General features: G+C 39.0%; 1 protein-coding gene across 3 annotated transcripts in view; it reads right to left on the bottom strand.

Annotated features, from left to right (window-relative positions):
* Positions 1 to 22,714, bottom strand: part of SLIT3 (slit guidance ligand 3) — a 472,709-nt gene that overhangs the window by 122,760 nt on the left and 327,235 nt on the right. For all 3 annotated transcript variants that reach the window (XM_042880662.1, XM_042880663.1, XM_042880664.1), the window contains exons 12-13: positions 18,821 to 18,892; positions 9,285 to 9,356 (exon numbers count right to left, since the gene is read on the bottom strand). In XM_042880662.1, coding sequence (XP_042736596.1) covers positions 9,285 to 9,356; positions 18,821 to 18,892 — 144 coding nt within the window. The remainder of the gene's footprint in view (positions 1 to 9,284; positions 9,357 to 18,820; positions 18,893 to 22,714) is intronic.

The raw sequence follows: 22,714 nt of genomic DNA, 5'->3' as shown, positions 1-22,714 counted from the left end.
ATTTCCACATTAGGATTAGAGTGTAATGCATTAGACTTCTGAGGTGTTGCTCCAACATCAACGTTATCCCTTACAACTTGATTCTTATAGCCATTCATATGTCTAAACCAAAGCAATCTTCATTCCATCTCAGTTCTCATGCATTATGCATTTCTCTTTTATGCTTGAACATTATCTTTTATATAAATAACATGTTAATGAGTCATTGCAAGGCACAACCAGCCACTGAGCTTTGATCAACAGCCCCAGACATACACTTAATGCTACAAATCCCTATCTACTCCCTGTCTCCGGGTACTGGTCCCACATTGTTTTTAGGAAATGCACATTAACTTAGACTGGTTGCTCCACAACAGGCATGGTATTTAGTTGTACAAGAAGAAAACTGGAAGCTACGATGTATTTTGTTTTATTTTATGCTATCTTCTTCTATTATGATAGTAATAGCTTACATTGCAAGCAGTACTTTTATCAAAGCGTAAAGCAACAATAACAATTATCTCAGTAATAAGAGAATTTAAAACTGAGCTAATGTTGTTTCTATATATGCGAACAACCACCATGGCTGTTTGTAATGCTCAAGAAGTGCACACAGCAGCATTTAGCTGTGTTGGTGCTGCTCACTCTTGTGCAGAGCAAGCCTGGTCATCGCTGATCTCACTTACTAACTCCTCAGAGCAAAGCTGAGCTGCAACTGCAGTCCAACCCAGGATTCAAGTTCATTCTGTCTTTCAACAAAACATGAACAAACCCAACACTGGGAATTAGAATTTACAGTGTGACAAGTTTTCCTAGCATAAATTTTCAGTGACTGGATTCATGGCGATATAATCAGTGACATTCCTGCATAAACCAAATACCAAAATGAGCAAAACTGATCCTATGCACAGTCACACAGACAGAGGCACACACTCTGCTTTAAGCATCAGAGAAAGTAATTTGTAACAGGAAAGTGCTTCTGCAGACTGTTTAGAAGTGGGAATTCAGGTACTACAAAGCTTTTCCAAGGTGACAACACCTATTCCATCTCTCAACTACACAATATATGTGCAGTACCTAAGTCTAAAGAGGCAGATGGTGCACTTAATGGTAATCCAGATGTGGCCACACTGGGTGGATCATAACATGGATTAATGTCCAATTTCTGACCAGAATCAGCGAGAAAGGGAAACAAAAGTGAAAAACTAGGAGAAAGCAGAATAAATCACTCTTTTTTTTTTCTCCTCCTCCTTACTGTGAGTTAGAGGACGACTTTTGGCCATAAGCATTCAGGTTTATGTCTTTGAAACACTCAATTATTTTAAAATATCCTCTATGGGTATTATTCTAACTTTTTATTGATTCCTTCTTAAATGTCACAGCCCTCAGAGGCCTCTAATTATTAATTAGATATATGAGGCTGATCCCACAGTTAAAATGATAAGATTAAAGAAAAAAACAACAACCACAAAGGTGAATGAGAAAACATATTGTAGCAAGCAGGAATGCTGACCTGCCTAAACATTGAACTATGTTGTAAAACAGACTACGCGTTTGTTTTCATTGGACTTGCACCAAAATGAGAGGAAAGATTAAATGTTGAGTCTTATTTTTGCAATAATTGCATGGTATTTGTGTTGCACCAATTTACTGTGAAGGTAAATTTTACTAATTTTCCTGTTTTTTTGTTTTTGTTTTTTTTTTAATCAGCTTGATCAGATGAGGTTTACAGACAGCTTCCAGATGTGGTGCACCACTAAAAATAAAAAAAAAAAAGTTACGAAGTCAAGTAGCAATAAAACTGCATGCTACCTAGAGGAATGAGAGATCATTAACTCTCAATTTTCATCCCTCTGGATATTTAATAAATACAAGGAAACTCTCTTGCAAGTCCAGGACCACCACAGAATAGAGGAGGGAGGTGAAAGCCGTTGTGGTTACGCACCATTGAAGGCAGCGAGCAGAGCAGTGCAGTATCACCATTCTGTGATCCCGTTTCCTGAAAGAGGGAATTTGTCCACACGCTGAAATAACAACGTGTCTCAGCTAAGCCCTCTGAATGAACGCGTACTGAATTGGCACGGTAATTGGATCAGATGCTCATAAGCGCCATCTGCATAATTAAGATGGTCCCATAATTGAATTATATGCCCAAGCACAGTTTCAAGTGATTAACATTTAAATAACATTTTGAACTCCAAAATCAAAATGATGGAAGAAATTGTTTTTTAAGTGCAAATGGAGATGTTGATTTGGCTTTCACCCTTAACAACGTTTGTATTTTCAGCTCGGCGAAGTCACGTAATCAAACTATCAACAAATAACTACGTAACTAGAAACTGAAACAGCAGCCTAGCAACGCTAACACGCTGGGGACTGCAGGTTGGTTTCTGTTGCTGTACAATGGACCAGAAATCATCCTAGGTGCAGTAACCAGCACACAGGAAAGGGTGGGACAAATGCAGCACCGAACCACTAGAAAACTTCTTCTCTTTCCTTTCACCAGCTTTGTGTTTTAGCAATGATGACAACACGAGGCAAATGAATCCCATGAACTGTCCGGCACATCCCACAGGCCAGACTCCACTGGGGAAAAGAGAACTCACCAGAAAAAGACCAATTTAAAATGCACAGGAGAAGAGTGCTGAAGTTATTTGCACAAGTAAGAGCAGAATACAAATTCAATACACGTGCCTTTTATAGAATATCACTAGTCAAAAGCTGCACCTACATTCAAAGCACTGTATGGCAGCAAAGGAAGGGTGCTTGACAAAAAGCACTCCTTAGAGCTGCTACAGTATTTTGTTACAATACAACAGACCTGTCAAAATATTTCTTCAGCATGGTTTTTTCAGTGTTTTGTCTTGAAAACTGTAGGGAATGGAAAGCCATCCACTACAGGACAACAGCAGAAGCACCAGTATACAAGTGGGGGTTTAAGAGCTGGAATAAGGTAATCCTTAAAGTTCCCTCTGACCCAAGCCATTCAGTGATCCTAACTATGGAGTCATATAAAGAGCCACACAGCCAACCCAGCAGTCACCGACAAGCTGTGCTGAATGACAGAGCTGTGTGTCCCTGCTTACTTATTGGCAAAATAATTCTGTTAGGTTCCAGGAGAGTTTCTGAATGGCCTGGAGTGTAAAACAGCCATCTGAATGCCTCTCTGCATAACGATACTTCGACATCCACTAAAATTTACATTTTCTAATGTGATGACTGACCACCAAAGAGTCTGTCAGCACTTCAATTGATAATACCCAGTGTGAACTCATCATCATGCTTGCTTGAACCAGCTTCAAGTGTTTCTTCATGTTCAGGAAAATGGATGATGGTGATGACAAATTTATTCAAAGTAAATTAAAATGGAGAAGTCACAAGCTGATAACGAGTCAAAAAGCAAGTCTGACAGTCCCACTTTGGAGAGATTTTAAAGACCTCGTTTCATTCCTCACCCAAAAGACTGCAACATCCATAAAGCAGTCCTGTGGTACTCGTGTACCTGGAGAATTTTACAGCACGTGGTATCACAGCATCTGGGCTCAGGCTATTCAAATTCAATACTGTCCAATTTATGCCTGCAGATATCCACATGATAATTCAGATGCACAGGGGAATAAAAACATTTTCTCAGCTTCCTGCACTACCAGGGAGCTAGTTTCTTGTGCAATAATAACTAGGAGAGCTTCTGTCAGGTGAAGCCAGCTTGGAGGACTGGCGTCAGAAGAGCTAATAAATTACACACTGACGTACAAAGTAGCGGTTGTTTTGGGAAGCTGCATGCAGACAGATTACAGAACTGACACAGGAAAGGCAGATGCTGCTGCAGTCTTTCATTAGCGCTCGACTGTAATTGTATTTCTGTGTCTAGCAGATGCTCCTCCCTCACTTTAACTGCAGTTATTGAGTTTAGCAATATAATCACAATGGCAGCCTAAATGCAGAAATCTAAAGAAAAAAAGCTTGAGGCAAAAGGCTTGAAAACAATTCTAAAGCTATTAAACAGGTCTGTGCAGTGAGTATTCTCTCCTGGAGTAGAAGGATGAGGGCTCTGTTGTTAGCCAGTGATATTCTGAGTAATCAAGGAGAAGTCCCTATGTCATTTTGCTAAGAATTTAGAGTCACAAAATCCAGAAACTACATAGGTAGTGATAGACCTCAGGAGGTCATCTTGTCGGAACCTCACTAAAAGCAGTCAATGTAGAGGCCTTTAGCAGACACTTGCTTCATAATTCCTGTCTCGGCTCACAGGATAATTCATGATGGCAGGAAGCTCAAGAGGTTTCCTGTCCTGTTAGACTGCCCAAAGCAGGGTGAGCTGTGAATTCAGGCCTGTTTGCTCACAGCTCTACTCAGCATGGTCTTAAAAACCTTCAGGGATAGAGGCTGCACAACTTCTCTGGGTAACCTGTTCTGCTGCTTGGCTTGCCACTGTGAAAATGCTTCCCCCTACCTCTACCTAGTCAGTAATTCTCATTTCATTCCTGTTCTCTCTTCTCCATGAGAAAAATGATTAGCGCCACAGAACAAGAAGATTTTAAACATCCTTTGTTAAACAACACAGGAGATTGCTATGAGGAGAAAGAAACTTGGAAAACGGTCAAATCTTTATTCTGGCATTCATGTGGTGTTTGCATCACTGTTTAATGATACTTTTGTTTATATCAGTGTAATGTATACAATACAAAATATTATAATTGATGTACATTCTTTAGAGTATTTTTTTTTTAAACATTTTGTATGGGTTTGTGCTTAACTGGATTTTCTTTGAGCTTTTAACAAGCTCCAAAAGCGTGCAATAAATATTTGGTAGACTGTAGATCCTATTTTAAGCTCCTAAGTACTGGGATTCACTTTATAATTACACTTCAATACAAGTACTTCAGACTTGGCAAATTTACCATGGAGCTAATTTCCAAGCAACTGCAAAAACTAAGACAGTACCAAATATTGTACAACTTATCCAAGGAGAAACAGCATGAAAAGTACACTAAGAAGGAAAATAAAGAAAATCTGACTGGTTGAGGTTTGGGAGGACTGATGGTGGCAGATTCTAACAGCACACACACAGCTGCCCTCTTCATACAAAACTACTTTCGATAAAGGTCAGTCAGACTTGTCAAGATGAGATGTAGTCCCAGTTCTAATCCAGGTCAGATGATGGGATCTGGAAGACTAATCTTTCATTGCTTTTGAAGTTATTTTATCAATTAACACGTCAAACTCTAGGCATCACCACAAACCTCCGCTTTCAATGTGTATATGCACCAGGAGTACATCTACTTGAAGTAACATTAAAACAAAATCAGCAAGGGATTCCCTCTTGCTTGCAAAGCTTGCCCAGCAACCCATGGGGATCTCAGGCACAAGATGTACCATCAGGACACCTGAGCACTTGTATGACTAGTGAGAATGCAAATTGAATTTTCTCAAGAAAAAAGGATTCACTGAAAACTGATACTGGCCAGTTTGAAAAATGAGATTTCATCCTCTTATTTTGCTATATAATCTCTTGAAACAGGAGAGATTTTATAACTTTTGGTTCCAGGAAGCAGAGTGCTCTGTTACATAACATGTATTACTAATAAAAAGACCTCCAGAATGTTTCTTTTAATATGGTTGCAGAGAGGAAAGCGTATTATTTAGGTATGAAAAATAGTGGTTAATAAACTTGATGCCCATTATCCATGGCTCGCTGCCTTGAGCCACTTGACTCTGTTTCACTGCTGTCTGGCTCTGCACGTTCACTCGTTTGGGAGCAAGCGGAGCAACTGTCAGGTTTATCTGTCACAGGGTTGCTGAAAAAGAAAGAGCTGCACAGCGTTTTGTTGTGCCCCCTGTGCAGTGACTGGCAGACAGCTTGGCAAGCACAAGGGCTCATGAAAGAGCCTGTCCACATTCCAGGACAGTTGAAAGACAGGTGAGAAGGACATTCAAATGTATTCCAGTTTCCAGACAGACTGAGATTAGTTTAAGGCCTCTTGGACAGACATTCAAATTGCCAACAGCTAGCATTTACTTGAAAACTTCCACCTTAAGCTGAAATCCTTTCTACTCGTCTGACATTTAAGTGCCAGTTACACAAACAACGGTAACTGAGCACGTGCTGCTCCACAGCTTGGACTGATCACTACCTCAACGAAATGAAAGATGCAGTTTACTATGAAAAAAAATATAAAAAAATCAGATTGCAGCTGTGCCCACTTCTGGAAAAAAGAATAGGTCTCTCAGATCCAAATTGACCTAAAATTCTCAGAAGGCACTTGATCCAGATTGCTGAAAAGAATGTATGAAAAGTATGAGGGTCATGCTGCAGCAGCTTCCTAGAATCCTCCCTCCTGGAAACTCAAACAGGGTAAGGAAAATGACACGGTCCAGGAAAAGATTCAGTTCCACAATACAGATACACAGTTGAACTTGTACAATAACCTTTGCTGCTGTGGTGGTTGAGGTTGCATATTCAGGAAAATATAAGATTTGTGAAATCAGTAATTTAACAAATCCAATTGTGTGATTATTTACAGGAGAATACTAACTATTTAAATAAGATAGCTAATAATGAATACTTCAGAAACAGCATTTAAATTAACCCAATAGGAGTAAAATTAAAAAATAATAAGAACTAAAAACCATCTTGCTTTGCCTGGTTACTTTCCTGCTAAATATGTTATTCACTTACTCTGTTTTGTGTGACAGAAATACAGAATTCTCATATTATCTGGGTCATCTAGAACTTGTTCCAAATTCCTCATTTCCCATACACCAAAGACAAATGGGACAGCTTAAGATGCTGTCATGCTGAGCCGAGTATTACTCTACCCAGCTGTAGTGTTTCTGACATCAGTGGCACTACCTGAAGGTGTAGGGTGCTTGCACAAAACAATTCTGCCTCAACAAAGTGGAACAATTTGGGCCTACAGAGTGACAGTACACTTAAACAGGACAGTGACATTTCTGAGAAACACTGATGAGTCTTATCCAAAACAGTAAATTACAATATTATCTGCTCTGCAATTCCATGTCATTCGTTTCCTTCTAATTAAAATCTGAACACTTTTGCACAGGACCTACTGCCACTCCCATTTACTGAGCATGGATTTCCTTACCATAAGATCACTGTATTTTAAAAAATGTTCCAGCTTATGCTGAGGAAATTATACCGGCTATCAGGAAACTTTCATCAGAGCCTTCTTACCCACATGTCCCCAGACTAATAGGAAGAAATCCAATCTAGAGACCACTGAATGCTAAATTAGATCTAACCATGGAGCACTTTTCCAACTGTTCAGCAGCAAGTCTAAAACCAGCAAATGCTGTTTAAGTGTCCATTAAAATACTACAAGCAATATGCCATAATAGTTGTTTCAAGGTCATGATCAGAAAAGCGTCCATGAGCACTCAATGTTCTCCTCGCCAACTGCTCCTTCACAGACAAATACTTTCAGAAGTCCCCTAGAGCCTCAAGAGCCACAGAGTACTCTGAGAATTTCATGAAGAAAGCAGCCTCTCAAGGCTTACCTACTAACAGTTAAATGATTAAAGCAGTGTTCCCTGTTGTCTGGCATATAGGTTTTGTCTCTCTCAAAAAAGGCATAATCTGCATTAATGCACACAGGATAATTGCTGCATCTGGGCTTAGATATGCAACTCCTTGGAGCCCAGCACTACATGCACACAGTGACTGTAGTATAAAGCATGACAGGTGCATAATGCTTTATTCAAAACATGAGTTATGAAATGGGTGATCTTTCTAATGCGAGAAATTTCATCTATACAGCATCCTAGGTTAGAAAGAGAAATTGCGTATCGCTTCAAACTTGCAATGACAACATACTTTTGGACGGGGGGAAACCAGAAGAGTTATATCAGAATTAATTTTTTTTAATGGTTTCCTTCTCAGAGCTCAAAACAGTGAATAAATTTTTAGCTTTCCTTCTGCCTGCAGCATCCCCACTGTACCAAACACAACGCAAGTCTAACAGCAACAAACATGCCAGACATACCAACACGCACCCAGTCACTTCCATGCTTACTGTTCTCATGCCTGTTAAACTATCCCCCTCCCAGATATGCAGTCTTGCTTCTAGTGCAGAGGCTGATCATGAGGGCACTGCAGTAGCAACAGAATGGTGAGATATGGGCCAGGAAAGAAGAAAGGAGAGGCCAGAAAAAGTATATGCGTAACGGGCTGAGACAAAATCATTGGCTGTCTACAGAAGATGGACAGCTTGCCACCACTGCAGCTCAAGGGTTTGTCGTAACCAAACCACGTGTGCTTTTGCTCGTCTTTCTCTAGAACAAGGTGGCCCATGTCAGCAAATAAAATCTTATGGCTAAATGACACATCAGAATAATCCTCTGCTTCACAAACATTCACAAAATTTCTAGTTAAGGCAGAAAGAATTAACATATATAATAAATGCTATGGTTTTTTATTTTATATTTTATGCCATTTAATATTGGAGGGTGGTGGGGGTACATGTGTTATAAGCCAGAATCACTTAGTTTTATATATCACCTTCTCTGAGAGCATCATCCATGATGATATTAGGAATGCATGGAAGTTAAACTCACTTCACATCTGCTCCCTCTACTGACTGGCTGCAATAGCAGCTGACTCCCCTCTCTGAAAGAGTTATGGATTCCAGTGTGATGATGGAGATGAGTGCGTGCAATTCGGAATTTCACATTTGGCTTAGGAAATTCTTTATGCCACATTAATAAATACTGACGAGTACACGTTATACCCCTGATTATAACAATGTATTAAATCACACACGGCATAAAATACTTGAATATACAATTGAGTCTGAAATGATTTCTCTTACAACTAAGCCACACTTGGTGCAGTAAGAATAAAATACTGAGCATGGCTGATAACAATAAGGTCTTTCATATGCAATTTTGCTTGCATGTGCAGGTACTTGCAACACAGTAGTCCTGAAGGATCTAGACACTCAACCACAAATGCTAAAAGCGTAAAAACAATCAGATGGCACCTCCGCCCTCACATCAGCCACTGACCAAATTTCCTTTCTTGGACTTTGCTGAGGCTCTCATTTCCTCCTCACACTTAAATCTTCTATGTCTGTTATAATCTGTGACTTGCACTGTGCTATAAAACTGTTGGCATATTACCTTTCTTTTTTCAATCCTTGCCTTCCTTTTGCCCGACACAGAAACAACAGACTAGCACGTCCCAGTGACTTTTCAATGGAAAAGGTGATTATGTTAATGTTAGAAGCCGAAAAATCAGTAAATCTAGTTAGTCTGTAAAATAAAGAAGAGGAAAAGATCATACTTACAGCAGCTGCAGAGACACAAGATCATCAAAAAGGCCCTGGGGAATCTCTGTGATCTTGTTTCCATAGAGCACTCTGAAAGATACGGGAAGGCAAAATAAATCTTAAATAACAGACCAGTTTAGTGTCCTCCCACATCTCTGCATTATCATCTTTATTGATCTTGTGTACCATGCCCAGGATCTGTGGGCATTTCATTTAACTACTGATCTCATTTTCTTTTCAGAGAGCACACGGTATCCAATGAGTCGTTGTGATTCAGGCTTCGTCTGGTGTTGGAAAGCATTTCTAATGTAGAAACTGGACATTATCCAGAAAGTGTATCTAAAATATTTTTCATTCTGTCAAGGTTTTTTTCACCCTTTTTAAGTATTTTAACCATTGAAAAGCACATTGCAGGAATCAAAGACCTAGAATTCTGCTCAGAGATAGTGAATTTAAAAGCAGAAGCTAGTTGCAGATAAAACTTCACATAATTGACCCTCTCCAGATATAATAATTGCCAAGAAATGTGACACAGACATTGGTGGATAAAATGTTACAGCTTCACCAGCTGCTATTACAGTTTCAACTGGCTAATATATACAAAAATAATAAATAAAGGAAAAGTCTGAACTGGGAATAGTCATATATTTTGGAAACGCTGAAGTAATTTAGGTACAGTTTAGGTACAAAAAAAAAACCAACAATGAAGATTAAACACACAAGTAAAAGGCACTGTATAAGCCTTCATTTTTTCAACTATAAATATATGCTCTCATATTTATGATTCATTTCAATAATAAAAATATTTCCTTTTTTATTGAAAAACTGAAGACATATTATCATCAGAACTAAAAAAACCCCCCCCACACAAAACCACCATTACAATACCATACCCTACATAGGGATCAGAACAAAATCATAAAACAGGACTTCAAACTTCTTAAAGCACTTTCTCACGAAATTTTTGTAAGTTGATAAAATTTGCCCAGACGAGAAGGTGAGTAACGAGTTCATAAGAGCCACAGGAACAGGGAAGAGCTCCAGGCTCCCTCTGAATGTTACCCCTTGACCATTTTAGTAGGCATCAAATTGAGGAAAACAAGATTTATGTTATTTGCGGGCTCTGCACTGGATGCAATAAATGGTTACAAACCGGTTCATGCCAAGCTGTGCTGCTCGTGTCACTGCAACGGTTCATTCCCAAACTTTTTAATGTGCAGCAACACGCAAGCAATGAATCAAGCAGCTACGTGAGGCTCGGACGCTGGCTCAAATCCTGGATTATTCTGACTTTCAACACTTAAAATATTATGGTGTGTTGAACACACTGAAAAACAAACACTTTGCACGACAGGCCATTTACATTACTCTCCAGCCTGCCCAGAGTATGGCCACTTCAATTTACTGTTCATCGGTCACTGGAAGAATGTCTACTCTGAGTTGGAGAATTCCTAGATCACTTCTGAGCCTAAATAAAATGAATATAAATAAAACCATACAACTCAGATATGAAATTCTGAACTTGAAACTTCATTTTTCATGACTTTTGTAGTTTAGAAGGAACTGAACTTCCACTCAAGGAATTAATGATCACAGCATTGCATTTTCTCTAAACAAATCATGGAATCATTAAGGTTGCAGATAACCTCTAAGATCATCTAATCCAGTAATTTCTATTCATATACTGCAGAATCAAGAAGCTGGCTTTTAATGTGCTGATACAGTGAATTTTTGGTGAGCAATGAATGCCCACTATTTTTTTTTTCCTATTTCTTCCCTAATTTCATTTGCAAATAGATTTTTTACAGTCAAAATATGAGCTTAATGTCTACAGAATCTAGTGAACAGTATTTTTTTTAGCAAGTGCTTCGTCTATATACAAAGTTTAGATGAACATTATCATCTAAACTTTCTGAAGCGAGATTATCATCTTATCTTTGTGAAGCAGCAGGATAACCAATGCTGATCAGCAATGCATAATAGCAATGCATAATACTGTAGAATACAGGAAAGAGTTCAGAAGCCAAGCCTTACAGATGTATGTGGACAAAAGGAAAAAAAATATCCATTCCAGACTAAGGGTTATTTTGGCTGCAGAAGCAGTAAAGACGTGAAATAAAGGTCTAGAGTATTTGCAGCTAGTACAGTTGTTAGTTGTGGTACTACTAAGTACAAACACCAAAGAATGACTCTGGTTAAAGTAATTTTTCATTTACTTATTTAAAAGTCAGGTGGTCACAATGCTGTGTTCCACTGAATTTGAAACCTTGCATGTGTTTATACAGCTTCTTTGTTATTTTGAACAAAATAAAGCTCATTAAAATCATCTCTAAAACAAAACAAAGCTTCACTTTTAGAAGCCATGAAAGGAAAATAAGAATTTTCAAACGTAATTGGGCTTATGTGCTTGTGGCAGATTAGCATTCGAACAAATTAACAGCTAAACAAAAGTCAGTATGAGAGCTCAGGCACTTGTCTCAAATTCATATTCATGTTCAGCAATACAGAGAGCCAAATTAGCTAATGCCATTGTCTGCCTGCTGTGCCAGAGCTGAAGTCAAACGGTCCTACAGAGGAGATGCACAGACCTTGCATTTCAGTTCTTGAGTTACTTATTTCCATTCACTCTAACAGAAAACACAGAAACTTTCGCTCTCCTCAGAGCTCTTGTTTTTTTCTATGATAGGAAAACATACCCACGGATACGAATAACTGTCAGGTTCTTGATTCAAGATGCTTTTGTTCTGGATGCATCACCTGCAGCACCCTGAATAGTACCCACCTACCGAAAAGAATGGCCAGTCTGTGGGCATCCCATTAGAGTCTGCACTGCCCTCTCTGCCCTGTCTGCTCACCTCACAGAAAAACTCGGCAGTGCTTTTGGACAGCGGCATTGGGAAGGGTGGAGGTAGAGAAGGAGAGAAAAAAAAACACAACAGAACTTCAAACAAAACAACATGGGAAATAAGGAGAAGGCCATATAGTTAGGAACTCGCCAGCCAGTAAACTTCATTTACATCTCCAATTCTTTCACTAAATTTTAGTAGACTACAAATTTTAGACCTCTGCCTACAGTGTTATGCATCTTCACTTGCATCCCTCTTGTATTTTCATTGTATTTTGCAGGACACATAGGTTTACCAGCTACTGTACAAGTCCGGTATAGAAACATATTCTATTCCCTAGCATCAGAAATTTAAACCAAAAATATGTTTAATTAACTAATAACATTAATACATACCAGAAAAACAGCTTACTAACTGCTACCAGCAGACAATTCATTGAATCAAAATGACATTTATTAGAATGTTAAAATAATTACTAAAATGTTTGTTCTGTGCTCCTCAACTTTGGTGGGAAACCAAATGAGCCACAGGTCTGATAAATGCCATCTACTGTCAGGTGGAGAAGATGTACACTTCAGTATAATAAGCCTGATATACTCTGATTCTCTATTCACAATGCTTATTTTGAAAGTATAAAATAAAGATATTATATATATAAATATAAATATAAAATAAGCCAAAATAAATGAAGAGACCAGTTTTTATTAGGGTTCCTTTTTTCCTTTTCTCACTACGCATGACAGCCTCCATTACAATGATGGAAACCAGCATGAAGGAAGAAAACAGTCACAATGCTAGGCTTGCCAATGCATAGGGATTATTCTTGTGTTTTCCACACACAGGTATAGCTCATCCCAGAATGCCTAGAATAAGGGATTGTTCATGGTATTTTTAATTGAAGCAAACATTTCCCAGTTTTTGTGGCTCTTCTACCATCAGCAGGTTCCTGCTATGGCATAGGTGCAGCTGAGACAGGAGGGGCCAGATTCTCAGCAGCATGAAGAGCATCAGTTTGTCAGTTCACAGCTAAATGCTTCCAGCGTGGCCAAGAACCACAAGCTGCTATTCTTCAGAAGCACCTGGCGGATTGGCAAACAACCTGCAGCAGTTTTGGGGCCGCCATCAACCTTCCTAGCAGTGGCAAGGACACTGCACGCAATGCACAGCCCCTGGCTGCACTGCAGATGCCCAGAAGCACCCCCATGTTTAGCTGAAGAGGGAGTGTTTGCTGAAAATCCAGGTATATTCAGCTTTTTACAAAAAGTGCTCTAAAAATAGGACAATTTTTTTTTTTTTTCCTGACTCAACTAGTTGCTTTCAACTAAAAGAACTGGAAAAAGGAATGACTTATAAACCTTTATTTTATCCCTCATTAAATTAACGTGCAGTTCTGTGTGTGAAGTTATGATGCTTGAGTTCCCATGTGCAATCTGTAGTGCCCAAACATGCCCCGCTTTCCCCCAGCATCACACAAATACTTTTCCTCCCTCAGCTGCCTACTTGGATAGAATCTGTGGGAGTTTATCATCCCTGAGAGCTCCTCCACAACAATTTCAGCTGCAGCTGGACAGAGAGTTAATTTTTTATACCGGAGAAAAAGAGAGGAGATTAAGATTTGTTGGGAAATTGTGATGGCAGATGAGTGTTTCCTCAGAAGCCAAGTGCAACTCCTACTGCATTTTACAAAACCTCACCCATTCCCCCTTATAGATTTATCACAAATCTGCAGTAGAAAATGACATAAATATATAAAGTCATAACAAGTCATTATAATTTTTCAGCCTGATACTGTTATTCCACTTTTATATGCCATATAAAGTGTATCTATTCCAAGATACTATTAATTACCAAATGAACAATTACTGGTTACAACTAAACTTCAAATTTTGCAGGTTAATCCAGCTGATGCTCTAATCTAAAAGATTAAGCAGTCACTGCATAACTTCATCTAAAAGTCTGGGAAGCATCAGACAAAGGATGATGCACTGGGAGCACTATCTCATGCCTAGCAACAAGTGTGTCAACTTGGTGAGAAAGTATCTGGCAAGGCAGAGCCCTTCAGCAGCACTGGAAATGTGAAAGCTCCAGTGATTGTTCACAGTCTCGAGACATTCTGACCTCCTGGACAATTTCAAAATTAAGGAATTTGCTGACTCTACAAACACGCTGCCTTTCACATGCACTGAAGTTTACCATACCTACTTCGAAGTGCCTGAAACAGAAATTGCTGTGTCGTCCTTATTTTACAGTTCTTTGGCATATCTTACTTGCAAGCGCAGTTGCAACACAGCTACTTGGTAAGTCAGATCCCAGAATCCTGAGATTTTTCCCTGGGATTTGAGTTGGAGCTGTTTTGGGGTATGAAAGCCTGAGACAGAATCCCTCATTCTAGGCCATCTGGTTTCCAGCTAACCGTTCCTTTATTTTGGCTTGGCTCAGACATTCTTACTGAAGTGTCAGATTTTCACTTTATGCAACGTCTTTTTCAGTCCTCAAAATGCTTTTAACTTTCCTTCAGATTGTGAAAACAATTCTTGCTAGGAAGAATTATATTTCCCAAGCTGCATACAATGGCACAGGCTCAGTAAGAATTCAAGTTTTCAAAAGAGAAGGAATTGATAGAGGTAAAACCAGCAATAAATTCCTAATATCTGATAGAAACTTAGACGTGACTTTTTTTTCCCGGCATTATTTCATTCGTCTTCATAACAAGTTAGGCTAAATAAATCACAGTAAAGCTATCCAAAGCAATTTGTTACCTTAAAGTAAGTTTGGCAGTTAGTGCAATAGACAGTGCTTTACTGCAGATTTCAAATCACTGGGAATGACACAGCATACATCAGCCGGGAGATGATGGTCAGAACGGGGCTGCTGTGCCACAGCCTAAGCGGTCCCTCATCTTTGTGCCTAGGTTCCTCTAAGCTATTCAACTGTTTACAGGCTTAATTCAGTTCATGAATGAAAGCAGAGGAACTCACTCTCTACATAAGTCTGAAATGTATTCATTCACAGCTTAAAAAAACTGTCCTGATAGTTTCGATACAGCCTTCCAAATGTACTCTTGTGGGAAGTTTACTGACCTGAGAATAACATTTATCTCTGACACTATTAACAATAAACAAATGCTGAAACAATTCTCTTGCCAATATTACAAACTGATTTTGATTTGATTAAATGAAAAATTAATTTACTTCAGAAAGTCCATGCAGCAATCTTGAAACATGAAACTATTCATAACCCAGCTCCACGTTCTGCACTGAGTTATTAACCACTTCAACTCCAGCAGAATGAATTCAGCCTATGTAACTTGTAAATGCAAGACATTACAAATAGAGCATTTCTCAAACTTTTGCTTACAATTAAGATATTGCAGTCTTTTGCAATTGACCAATTCTGCTGTGCTTCTCAGTGCAAGTGTACTATTTGCTTCCACGTTTCTGTGGAAAGGAGTATTAGATAGCAAGAACATGTGTGCCAGAACACAAAAGCTGAGGCTACATTACCACTGTTCACTCACGTCCCTGCTGTGTACTCTTTCTAACTGCTTATTTTTTTCTTGGGGATACTTCACGGGGTCCCAAACACCACAGTATTGCTACAGCTTTCAGCCTTCTTTACAGCCTTCAGTGTATCCTCATATCTTCTCTTTGAGACACAAAAACACTTTCAGTTTTTCAGGAGCGCAGACTTTGGTACAAACAGGATACTTGTCTAACAGCTACCACAGAAGTCATGTAGTATAACTTTTTCTACACCCTACAGAAAAATGGATGGGGAGAAAATAATTTTTTGTCCTCTGTGCATGGAATGAAGAGGCCCTGAATCCTTATGAGAGCAAGTTTGCCTTTCTTTAGCTAAGTGCAGAGAAAATCCAGGGTAGAAATGGCTTTTTCGGAATGTTAACTTTTTGTGACCTGCTTGACTCCCACTGATGGATTTCCTGATAGAAAAAATACATGGATTTAAAAGAAAAACTTACGATCTGCTAGAATGTGGGTCACTAAGCAGTTCTAAAAGATTTAAGTTACACGTATTTTTAGAGGAAATCACTTCTAATAATGTAAGAAACATTCCTGTGTTTTAAAACTATAATGCATGTTTTTTTCTTCCATCTCTACCTAGGTAGGCAGAGTACTCTTAGAAACAATTACTAACCCAGGTTAACTTCAGAAGAAAGTAGAGCAGCAACTCACTACACATAGGCCTCCACTAGCCAGCTAGGCTAACAATGTTGGCTGTCTTCCAGATGAGCACTTTCACTCTCTTGGACCCCTAGGGAGTAATGCAATTGCATGCAATCTGGAAGCTAAGGGTAAAAAAAAAAAGCATGGATTTTGGGAAGTACAGCACTACTTCATTTTTAATGGAAACAAAGTTGATTATTTTCATTTGCGCTTTCATACTTCCCACTCCTTTACTACTGCATTAACTCAGCAAACTGAAAAATCCAGCTGCTTTGTGCATGGGTTAAACCTCAACGGTGTCTCATTAAAATGTATGCCACCAATCACAGCTGGCTTCTATACACAAAAAATAAAAAAGTTTCTCTCAGCTGAGCGGCAGCATTGTATGCAGAGCAGTGTTCCTTTAGGGCATGCAGCTGAGTCAGGTTAGTGGGGCCTCAGGCACAAAACCAGCCATTTAAAAGAGAAAACACTAGTTAGCAAACTGTCTTACTTCATTTCTACATCCCTGTTCTTTCCCCTTTGGCATTTTCACTGGGAGGGCTGGCACTTCAAAGAAGTCATCTGCTCTTGCACTTGTCTTCTTGTGGTTGACAGAACTGAACTGGTGGCTGTATTAGAGGTCAGATGAAAATAAAACTACATCCTCTTGTTCGGAGAAGGGCTAAGACAGAAAAGCCAGATACTGCACATCAGCAGAGCAGTAATCTGAGAACAACGAGAACAGTGACCAGGAGAGAAGAACCTGGCAGAGGTCTGTGTGAAAGACAAGGGAACTAAACTATCTCTTGCCTGTCAGCCGCAGGCAAAGCATCTGTAAGACCTACTTGCAATGAACAGCAAGAGCAAAGCCTTTCAAAAGAAAGCAAAACCAGTGGCAAGCATAAAGTCTATTCCATCCACTTGGATATAAACATACTTAAGCCAGTTTGGCCTGATTTACTGAAAACACAGTTTTGGGTGACTGGTCAGAGAATACAGAATCACTTCACTTGCATCTTTGTGCAAGTCATACCACTAGAACTTCCTGCCCTGTTTATATTCTCACTTCATCTCTCTTGCATCCAATGTGTTCTGTCCCACTCCTGTCACTCCTCCCACTCCTGGAGGGGTATCTGAAGTATTTGTAGCTAAATCTGAAACATTTCTGAGTTGGGAAGTCAGCCCCAGTGGAAGCCTCTTGCCTGCCTAGTTTACTCGAGCCAGCTTTGCCAAGCCCAGAAAGCTGTAGCACTGCAGCATCAGCAGTATCACGTGATGCCAAAACTGTAGTGTTCAGTAAATATCATTCTCTTAGTGAATCATTTCCAGACAGCACTGAGGGATTTGGCCATTTCCACAGTAGGTTGAATAACAGTGCTCTAACTATTCAACAAAGGCTAGCAACACTTAATATATATTTCTGGCATTTTCCCAGCTGGATTCAGGGCACAATGAAACACCCATCCTTCTGCATTCTGCCTCAAAATTTCCTTGCAACACAAATTTAGTACTGAATAGCCTTCTAATATTAGATCTAGAAAACAAGTTTTATAGGTTGTTAGAATTATAGAGCATTCAGAGGATAGAACTATGGCAGCTTTTGGGAATAAACTACAGCCTTAAAAATGAAGCTATAGGACATGAATATTAATGAGTTAAATGTTTCTAAACTGTCTTTAATGCAAGTAAATATTGGCACAGTTGAGCTTATTCTCTTGTCTCAACTCAGGTCTCTTTCCAATACTCCATTCCAGTTCATTCTCCTAGTGCAGCTTCTGAACTTTTTTAAGCTCTCTTTTACCAACAAAAAGTTCCATTGTTTTAGCAGTGAGGTGAATAGCTAGGTCGAAATACTTTGAAATCAGCTTGGTCTTACAAGCAGTTTCTGTGTTCTATAAACAGAAATGAGTGCTTGTCAAGAATCCTACCTTCATCTTAGTTTCTGATTAAAGTAGTATTTTAGTCCCTTTCCAGCTTAATAATGTAGTAATTATAGCTAAGAAATGTGAAGTTTTTGCTAAGAGCTCAGCTTCTTCCCTAGCTAGTTTGAAGAAACTACAACAAAAATAAAACACAGAAAAAACCCCCACAAAAGCTCAGACCTCAGTTTTGTACAACATAGAACTTTGGTACGGAAGCATCGGCCCCTGATCTACCCTGATTGATACCATCAAAAACATTTAAGCTATGATGGCTTTTGTGTGCCATGATGAGGTGAGGGTATGGATTAGCCTGCAGGTACACATGTACAGCAGATGAAGTAATGCATGGGCTTTGAAGAAGTGAACAAGTATATAACTTTGGAGGTGTCCAACTATATTTTATAAATAAATACACTTCTTAGAGATGTGTAAACCATTTCTTTTTCTAGCCTTCATGACCTCCTATCCTTTGTGATCAATTTTTCATTTACAAAAGATTAGATGCTTCATGCAAGCTGGCACTTGCACACAGAAACACAACTTCTCCCAGACAGCACATTATTGTTTCTCTTACATACATACTCTCCACAAATACTACTTCAGTTCTATTTTCTACTTACAATGAAATGAGAGATTTCAAGCCTTTGAAGGCATCTGGTGCAATGTCAGATATCTGATTCTTGCTGATGTCTCTGTAAAAAGAAGGAAAGATTAAAAGAATATTTGTAAAATGGAATGGGATGAAAATATTTTAGCTTGAATATTTACATAATTGTAATGTTTTGGAAGAAGATGCTTGATACAGAAATGCAACTAAAACATGATAGTACCTCGGAGGAATTACAGAATGCAGGGACACAGACAGGAAAATTCCAGCAATGAACAAAAACCATCAGCTGTACGACAGGCTGAAACTTCAACACACTGCAACTCTCCTGTAGGTAGGGCCTATCAGGTTATGGGCATTGAAACAAAGAATTTTATGAGAAGCTTTTAACAGTAACAACAGCGCAGTGGCCCACTGAATATTAACTGTTTATAAAACATCTTCAGAACTTTTAATAGTAGATGTGGCACTGTGACTGTGCAAGGCGTCCCTCAAGCACGAGGGGCAGCCTATGCTAAAGCTCTAAGATGGCCTGTATGTTTAAACATTGGCTTGGAAGGGTAACTTAATAATAGTAAGCAGACCATATTTGGATTTTAAGTGACATCATAGATAAAGTGAGGAAATGTTCTGAAGTGATTAGAAAGTGCTGTCAGGACACACAGTAATGAAGAAGGTGGGATTAATGTTGTCTACGTGGTGCAGGCACTGGGGAATGGCTTCTGAAGCAGCAAGATAGGATTTGGCTACAGAAAAAAACTTTGTGGTAATTGGGGTGTAGAGATGAGCATCCTTATAAATATGAGAAATGTAGTATAGTTAAAATAAATTCCCATCTAAAGCCTAGGAAATTACACTAAGGGTTAGTCTCGGTGTACCCCTACCAATATTGGTGATTAGTAAGGTGACAAAATTCTTGTGATGTAGGACTTTTCCTGCACCAAACTCAGTTTGCTACTTATGGGAGAAGGAATGGGAAACAGATTACCCCCCCCTCCTGATCCCAGAGGAGGTGACAGTGTCACAGTTTAGCTTTGTACCAGTTATGCTTGTTTTCTAATGGCCTGGAGAAAACAAGCAGCGTAAAATTCTGCTAGGACCTTCATCTGGTGCAGTAGGTAAGAGGATTGACACAGCAATGGCAGATCTGCACCGAGTTTTCAGATGGAAGGGAAAAGATTTGAGTATCTGAATGGAAATCACAGACCTCTAAAGCCTTACACTCTACTGGTGCAGAATCCATTTGGGAACCTCAGTGAGATTTCTCCAATACTTTAGCTATGCTGTGTGTGGAATTCAGTCATACAATGCTGTCATTTGCTAGGGAAAGCGTGTTTCTTGATTGAAAAAAAACACCAACCAACCTTCAATCTTAATCACAACCAACCATGTATATATCAGCCAATTATAGGCTGCAATACCCTTTCTTCATATGTGGTGCCAAATTTACAGATGCTCAGATATGGGAGCCTTACTATGGCTGTCACTGCAAGCCAATCACGCTGTCAATCAGTTCAACCTGGTGCTTAGCTAAGGGCATAACTTTCAGCCGCTTTGTTGCATTCAATGATAGTTCATATCAACTTTTATCAGCAGTATCAAATAATTTAAATGATGGCTGAAGCTGGAGTAATGCAGCCTTTCAGCCTATACATCTCTACTCTAACTTCTGCCAGGGCAGATGCTAACAACCCTGGATAGATCCTCAATAAACACTATTTGAAAGTCAGGAATCAGAAAATAAATATGCTTTCTATTCTACACATGCCATGAGGTATAAATTCTGTTGGATACAATTTTAATGAACTGTTTTCAAATCTAGCTGCATAAAGCAGGATTTTCTTTAGTTCTTTGGGTCAACGAATAACTGTTACGCAACCTACCAGTGTTTTCTGTCACAGCATTCTGCCTACAAAGACAGCATTCAGTGAAGGTTTCTTGTTTCTTGGCTCAACTCACAGAAGCCAAGTTTATGACAGTGAAAAGAGGTATATTTAGTTTTCTGTCTTTTTTAAAATCTCTAGTGCTTGCTGCTTTTTGTCTTATAATTCACAAGCACAAGTCTGGTATGAATTTGTGCTGTTTATTGGGGATCACAATAGGATTTGCTAGAAGGGAATGAAATCAGCTTGCTGAACAGAGAATCTGAAAAGGGGAATCAAGTACTGGAAACAAGTATTTCGGCACTATTTTATTGACTTGCTACATTTCAGCATTTCCATGCTTTCTCTCTCCCCATGTCCAGATGCTAATGAGCATGTAACGAATGGTGCCTGAACGTGCATAAATGCCATGCTGAGTGATGAAACTTACCACTTCATGCAGATGCACTACAATCAGCATTAGAAGATAATTAGACACATTATTTCCTTTCCATTAGAGCCAGGATCTACTGCTGTTGGAAGAGGAGGCTCCATCTCCTTCTGATTTGACTGAGACAAAGGGATTCAATTATGTCATTGCATTTTTGCTCTCTTCCTTTGGTCTGCTGCTGTCCGACAAAATCATCTTATTTTGTGCTTGATTTACATCAAGACAAAGAGATAAGGGTTTCTCTAACCTATTAAGTCAATTTAGGTCTCATAGGGCTCATTTCCATAGTTTAGGGTATTGCTGAATCACTCAGTGGAACTGTGGCTCTTTGGCTGGAAATATAATAAACTTATCAGGATTCCACCCAGGCAGGGAATACATTAGTCACCACACACGCATTTCCCTGCAGCTCTGACAGCACAGTAGAGACTGTCTGCTTTCAAAGGGCTGCTTAACACACCTTGGAGGGTGGCAGCGGGTGGCAGTGCCCAGTTACCAGTTGGATACATAAACTGCTGATGACTTTGCAGTAGGGAATAAAGTGCACCTGTGAGTCACAGTATATATAACATTTGACTGCATGGCAAAGACATTGGCTTAAATGTCTTTACTGTGAAAGGTTTAGAAACAAAACATCTATTTTTAGATGCAGCCAAATGCAAAACTATTAGTGAACGAACACTCTCTTTGTTGACTAGCATTATTAGAGATAACCTGAAAATCTCTAACATTGAAACTGGGCTATTCTCATCTGACAAGAGTACTCAGTAAAAACCCATGTCATGTGTGGTTTAGTTTTTAAAAGCTGCTTCAAAAAAGTATCAACATCACAGAGCTACTGAGAAGAATGTCAAATCTCAATGTGTTTGCTGCTCAGATGTAGTAAAATGAATTTGAAAACATGAAATGCCATTACAAGCACTAGAGCTAAAGAGGTACATCCACATCTTTCAAAGTGTTGATATGCACTTAACTCAGCATTATGCTACAAACTTGTACTAGAAACCTCAGAAAAGCAAACACATAATGCAAGGAAATGATTAAAGAATGATATTAGCACAACTGTTAATACATAAATATATTAAAAAAGGCATGTATGGGTGAAGATATCACTGCTTTTCCTTGAAACAAATGGGATGTACCTTGTTCAAGCCCCCCCATACTCTTCTAGAGCCCCTGAGTGATTGAAGAGCAAGCAATGAGTTGTAACATTCTCCTCAAAATCAGGGGGACCATCATTCTGGATTGTATAATTCAACTGCACATTTGAATCCTACAAGTGTCTAGTCTGCCTTCTGAAGCAGTTACATTTAGCTTAACATAATCTACTGTTTGACAAAATGTGGGTAATTAGGGGAATTCCAGGTCACACAAAGCATTTTAAGCTCTTTTGCCAAAAACCAAGCACTCTGTCACACTGGAAGCTCTTGAAGAGACATTCTAAGTAACTGAATGTAGCTAGATGCAAATACAAAGTTGAACTAATCTACATACATCTTCTGGTATCATCCCAACCTACTGATATTAAGTCATTTAAAGATTAAAGTGGTTCCTACCTAAAAAACAGTACCAGTCATCTAATTATTTAAGAAAA

The sequence above is a fragment of the Lagopus leucura genome, unplaced genomic scaffold (assembly GCF_019238085.1).
Source record: "Lagopus leucura isolate 7727_CA_CO unplaced genomic scaffold, USGS_WTPT01 Super-Scaffold_100027, whole genome shotgun sequence".
NCBI classification, from domain to species: Eukaryota; Metazoa; Chordata; class Aves; order Galliformes; family Phasianidae; genus Lagopus; species Lagopus leucura.
Note: the sequence above shows the minus strand (reverse complement) of the source record. Positions and strands in the feature narration are given on the sequence as shown.